General features: G+C 38.4%; 1 protein-coding gene across 1 annotated transcript in view; it reads left to right on the forward strand.

Annotated features, from left to right (window-relative positions):
- Window positions 1-6: 6 nt before the first annotated feature.
- SNX6 (sorting nexin 6) overlaps window positions 7-6330 on the forward strand; it is a gene marked incomplete at its 5' end in the record, with an annotated part of 29243 nt that continues 22919 nt past the window's right edge. Inside the window, 2 exons of the mRNA XM_031064242.1 lie at window positions 7-129; window positions 5372-5476. Of these exons, the coding sequence (XP_030920102.1) occupies window positions 7-129; window positions 5372-5476 (228 nt within the window). The remainder of the gene's footprint in view (window positions 130-5371; window positions 5477-6330) is intronic.

Genomic DNA, 6330 nt, shown 5'->3' on the forward strand with positions numbered 1-6330 from the left:
CCGCCGCGTGGGTGTCGGACGGAGGCGGGATGCTGGGCTGCGAGCGTCCGGGCTGTCTGTCTGTCCGTCCGTCCGTCCACCCGCCGGGATCTGCTCCTGGCACAGCCTCCCGCTGATATCGGCGTCTGTGTGCGTGTGCTCTTCATTGTTGTGTCACCCAAGTTTTGGAAGGACGGTTCTTTGATGCTGTCGTTGGCATGGCTGGGAGGGGGTTGTGGCCGGAGATGGATGCTCGCCCTCCCTGCGGCCCCGGCTCTCCCGCTGCACACGCCCGGCGGGGCCGGTCCTGCCCAGCCCTGGGGAGCGCCAGCTTCCATCGCCAGCCGCGATCCAGGGGTGATGCAGTCCTGCCCTCCCTTCTCCCTTCAGGCCCAGGGGGCACTCCCGTAGATGACAATGGGACATTTACATTGCAGACACATGCTGCATAATAAACTCTTTATTGAAGAGAAGTTCTGTTGTTGGGACAGGACGCCACAATTGCGTTTCTTACTGAGAAAACGTTTTTCTCTGCCCTTCTGTTTCTGGCCTTAGTTTCTCTTGTGACCGCTGTGTCCATCTTTATTTAACTTGCCTGCCTCACTTAAGCAACAAATCAGCTAACCTAGTATAATTTAGTTAGACTGATTATCCCTGTCACTTAGTATCTTGAGAAAGACCAACTGTGAGCAAGGTAGGAGAGCAGCTTCAGGGTCGCCTCGGTTCCCTTGGCTGTTCGTGGTTATTGAAGTGACTGCATACAGTATATTACTAAAAATACAAAAATCTGAGACACACTGTGTTGGTGTGATGTTTTATCATGCACACCATAGTCAGATGTGAAATTCAGTGCATTTTATGTTCCAGTTTTTGGCCAGAAATTTAAAAAGGCATTCTAATATTGGCTTAGGCCAATCCTGGCCACTGTAAAGCTCTTGCCTTTATGGGTACAGCTACTTTACTAAGAATATCAGATAAAAGAGAGAGGAGGTTGTCGTTGTTGTCCTTTGAGTGTCTTCAGAGCAAGGATCGAAGAGCTTAATAACTCTGAAATTTTATTTACGTAGATATTTTACATAGGTTCTCCCTGGTACTTAGGAACAGCCTTTGATGTGCACAGTTAAGTTGCCTTTATCTGAAGGTGCAGGTAGAACATAACAATGTGGATCTGACCTCCTGTGAAACTTGTTTGTTTGGCTGGTTATTAGTTTTCCCTCTAAGGCTACAGGTCGTAAAGAGTTCAGAAGGTAATTTGAAAACCTTAAGAAATCTCTTAGCAGTCTTGTTTGTACTGTTGTAAGACTTACCATCTCAGTTGGCCAAATGCAGTAATTTTCTTTTTCTCTCCTGCATCTTCATCCAGTACTGAGGAATTGAACTAGAACAGTGGCCTTCTCATTTCCCTAGTTTTTTAAGGGTTTCTTATTTTCAATCACCAATCACTGTGGGGGTTTAATTTTTTCTCTTCTGTCTAAATGCCTGGAGTTAAAACACAGGTTGTTATCTGCATGATTTTGTTTGTGATACAGGAAGTTAATCAAAAGCAATATGGCAGTCTGTTCATGAATGGATTTGCTGTGCTGTAATCTTCAAAACTGTAATACTTTTTTCTAAGTAGAAGTAGTAAAAATAAGCATCTTTTCATAAAGTGATTCCCTAGTTCTGATTTGTTGCCTTTCTCTGCAATTAATTAATGAGTAGGTCAAGCCTTTACTTGAAAGCATGGATGGTAACTTCTAGTCGGAGTAATTGAGCTTTTAGTTTTGAAAATCAATACTCTTGCCTCTGTTGAATTCAGATATTGCTGTGACAACTGTACTTCTGCTGCAGGAACATGTTTGTTAGCTACAGTTGTATTAAGTTTAATCTTGGGGTGGTGGGATGAAAGAGGGCTGGAATTTATGCTGATGCCACACAGAAGAGTAATTCTCAGACAATGGTGTTACACCATATGGAGCCTTTTCTGGAGAACTGTAAAACAGAGCACTGACAATCCTCTTTGAGGAAGAAGCAGTGGGTGGTCTGTAGAAAGAACTTATTATAAATGGTCTGCATAAAATGAACTTGTGGGAATTGCTTTTCTGAATTTCACTTAGGAAATAGGATAGGATTGAGTTTGCTTGGTGTAATTTGGGTGCTGTTGGGATTTTTGTCCTCTCTCTAACATAAACAATACATCTTTGTAGAGTGATGTAGTATTGCTCCATTAGTACTGCCTTGTGTATTTTATATCTATATAATCTTTAGGTAGCACTCATTCAGTGGAAATGAGCTATCCTTTAGAACAGGTCTGCTGGAAGCTTAATGCTGTGAAAACACTTCAAAAGCTTTTGTTGTGAAGGTATTCTTTGTCCCCTTGTTTTGTGTATTTGCCTGTAAAGAACCAGCTGAAGATAGGGTCCTTTTTACTCTTTACATTTTCGAAAGAGCTTAGAGCAGGGAAGTTACTGTTAATGGATGACATTACCTAGGAATGTAACACTTGGTTGTTTCCCTTGTCTGTACCAGATTCCTTCCATTATCATTTGAAGTATAATTGATCCTTTAGCAAGAGCTTAGATGTTAAATCCTCTGCTTGCATTGTGTTCTCAGTTAGTACTGTAACATCCCTTGGCCTGGGTTTTGGCTTCTGCTGTTTTCTAGACCCTTTGAATAAAACAGGGACTTTCTTGGTATATCTTTGGTATAGCGTAGGAAACTGTAAAGTAATTAAATCAGGTTTTGTTTTGCAAGTTGTTCAGCATGGACATAGATAACATATGTAAGTATAAAATAATTTTGCGTTGTTGTATGTATTAGACTTGCAGGGGGGCAAGATTACCCTATTTTTTCCTTACTTTAAGGTACTTTCATTTCAGTTTTCATCTGTATCAGACTTCTTTTATTTTCTCATTTTCTACTTCCTTTGTCACTAGTAAACCATCCATTGGTGGCAGTTTTATTTTGGAAGTAGTGATGCAGAGTTTGTTTAAGTTTGTGGTGTGGTGATGTTGTTTGTGAATTCAATTTCTAGTAATGCAATGTGATTCATTGTGTCACATGAATATATTTAAAATCCTTCAACTTTCTGATTGTCTTTGACACCTTTCATAAATGCTTCATTACCATTGCAGATGAAAACATTCCCTGTTGGCAGTCAGACTACATGGCATGACTTAACATGTGATTAAACTCTTCAAAACTGTTACAAACTTAACTCAGTATAAATCAAACAAATAGTCTTTTACAGCGGTATGTCATGGGTGAAGTTGTCATATTTAGTTCTTAATTTTCTCAGCACAGATAGGAATTTTTTTATATGAAGTTGGGAATAGTGCATATGATCAGGCTGCACTGCACTGGATATGCTCTAATGGCAAACTTGATCAGCTGTTATACTGAATTGTAGAATTTTGTATAGTACCACTTTGAAAAAAAAAGGAGGTGCAAAAGTATTTTGGTAGAAATATTTGTGACCTGTGAAAGATTACAGAAATACTATTTAGATAATCCAGATTATTTGCTCAGAGTACTCAGTCTGTTAATGTATTCTGGGGGGACCAGAGAAAAACAAACAGTACCCCAAACAGTGTAATCACAAAAACCTTTTTACACGCTGAAAAATGTGGTGTTATGACATAAGAGACACATTGGTATGTCATTATATTTTTCTTTCCTAAATTAGATGGTAAGCACTTTGGAAGCTCAGTAGGAGCTAGGAGATTCTGCCTCTGAGAAGTGATCTGCAAGAAACCATTGCATGATAATATGCCTTTGTGTGAGGCAGTGACCCTCTAAACCTTGGGAAAACAAAACAAAAGGCAGTGCCTGAATCACGTGTGTGAATATGTTACTGTGCAGTCATTTTAATGATTTCCAACTTCACTGTAAGGAGAAGCTATGTGTCAGAGCTTTTGAACAGTTACATTTTGCTAGCCTTAGCAGAATATGCTGGACTGCATGATTCTGGTTTGCTTTAACACACTAATTCTGAGATCCATGAGTCTGGTTGCTGCTACAGAGGCAAGAGTTGTCCATGCATCAAGGTTAACAGCAACACTAGAGTGGGATCAGACCACTGTGATTTAATATAAAGGTAACTTATGGAAAACAAGATGTGGCAGTTGATGCTTCTGTCCTAGAGCTTTTCCAGTGCCTCACAGTGTTACCTTCAAAATCTGCTCATGTGTAACTTCCCTACTATGTGTTGAGAATACTTAAAGAATTTTTGTACTTAAGTATTGACTTAAAAATGCAATCCTGAAACAATTTATGGAGAAAAGTCCAAATCTCTGTATGGTAAAGCATTTTTATACTGTAGAATGGGATATTTGTAGAAAAATGCAGCATCAGAGAAAATACCATGTCTCAGTAAAAAGTATGCCTTGTGAGCATGATGTTGAAATATTTTTTGACAATGTGATTGGAAAAGATTTCAGGGTTAGCGTTAGTGCTTGTAAAAACATTCCAAATGTCTGTTTGACCATGATGATGAAATTGTCATGGGACAAATTCCTCTAGAACAACAAGGGTGCAAGGGTGAGGGGACTTGAATTTCCAGTTGGGCTCTAGATGAGGTTACAGTGAGCACTGAAGCCTTTGGTCCAGTTACTGCCAAATATTGTGGTGCTCAGATAACATTTCAGTTTTGCTATATTTTATCATTGTCTCTTTTTTTTTCCTCCAATGTGACTGGAATTATTTTGTGAAAGAGTTCAGGTTTCATGTCTTCTAGAAGAAAAACACATATATTCCTTGCACTTTTGCCATTTCTCATGCTCATTTTGAAGACATCAAAGTCTTGGGTTTGAGTGTTTTGCTTTGGGGTTTTTCAGAAAAAACAATATTTCCAAGAAGACTTATCTCTGTGAAGTTCAGGATATTCTTTTAAGCTTTTTCATTACATGGTGAGATATGTTGAACAGAATAGTGTAAGACGGTGTGAGTAAATCAGGTCTATAACTGCTCTTGCTTCTTTGAAATATAGAACCACTTTTCTCCTTAAAAATACCTTCTCAATTGTTAATATCTTTATAATTACCTTTACAAGTATATTTAGAGCAGTTTGTCAGTTCAGAGGAATGGGGACAATAAAAAGAAAAACCTACCAAACTTGTTGCTATCTGTAAATGTACTTTGTCTTGAGCATCTCAATTACTAGAAAGTTATCAATCTACAGAAATGAAAATAGTGCACTAACAAGGCATACTGTAAAGGTGATTATTATTTGTATGGTTGTTCATAAGGAGTACTGCTGGAATTTCTTTTTCTGCTGGAAATAATCTTTTAATGTTGGGGGTTTTGTGATCTGTCTTCAGCATTGCAGGATCAGGGTTCATTTCAAAGAAACAATAATGAAAATATAGTTTACCTTTTTCGAAAAAAAAATTAAGCTAAATATATTTTTCTTCAGCTTAGAGCAATAAATGTAGATCTCCAGACTGATGCTGCTCTGCAAGTGGATATCTCAGATGCACTGAGTGAGAGGGATAAAGTGAAATTCACAGTCCATACAAAGGTAAAATCTGGGTTTGTACACGCAACAACTCTTAATTACATACAAAAGAGAATGTGCTTAAACTGTTTGTTGAAACAAAATGTAACACAATCCAGGGGAAATGAGAAAGTAGAATTATCTCATGTTTACGAGACTATGTAGCCGCAGTGCATAAGAAAAAGATTAGTAAGAGTTAAGAAACTGTTTAGAAGAAAGTTATGTTCACTTTTTTTTTGTATTGATGCCATTCCCATGCCTATTAATTAGCCTGTTTGCAGGTAGAATCTTTAGTATACATGAATATACTTCAGTATAGTTTTAAAATTTGATTAGATCTTATTGTACTTTCAGATTCTAAAAGCATATTTTGTAATTGTATTGCATTCAGGGATCATTTTTAATTACTGTTGTTTATGGCTTTTTTTTAGATTTGAATGTTTCTTGATTGCAGAGTGACAGAATAACTTGAAGTTGAATGAAATATCTGGACATCATTAATCCTATCTCCTCCTTCACTCTCACCATTAATTTAGAGTGCAAAAGAGCACATTGCTCAGCATTTGTTCATTTGGGTTTTGATTACAGAATCATAGAATCACTTAGGTTGGAAAAGACCTCTAAGATTGAGTCCAACCATTAATCCAGCACTGCTGAGTCCGCCATTAAACCATGTAGGGATAAGTGCCACACCTACATGTTTTTTAAATACCTCCAGGGATGGTTGCTCCACCATTTCCCTATGCAGCCCCTTCCAAAACTTGACAGCGCTTTTGGTGAAGAAATTTTCTTAATATCCAATCTAAACCTCCCCTGGTGCAACTTGAGGCCGTTTCCTCTTGTCCTCTCACCTATTACTTGAGAGAGGAGACCAACCC

This window comes from Geospiza fortis, unplaced genomic scaffold (genome assembly GCF_000277835.1).
Source record: "Geospiza fortis unplaced genomic scaffold, GeoFor_1.0 scaffold54, whole genome shotgun sequence".
NCBI classification, from domain to species: domain Eukaryota; kingdom Metazoa; phylum Chordata; class Aves; order Passeriformes; family Thraupidae; genus Geospiza; species Geospiza fortis.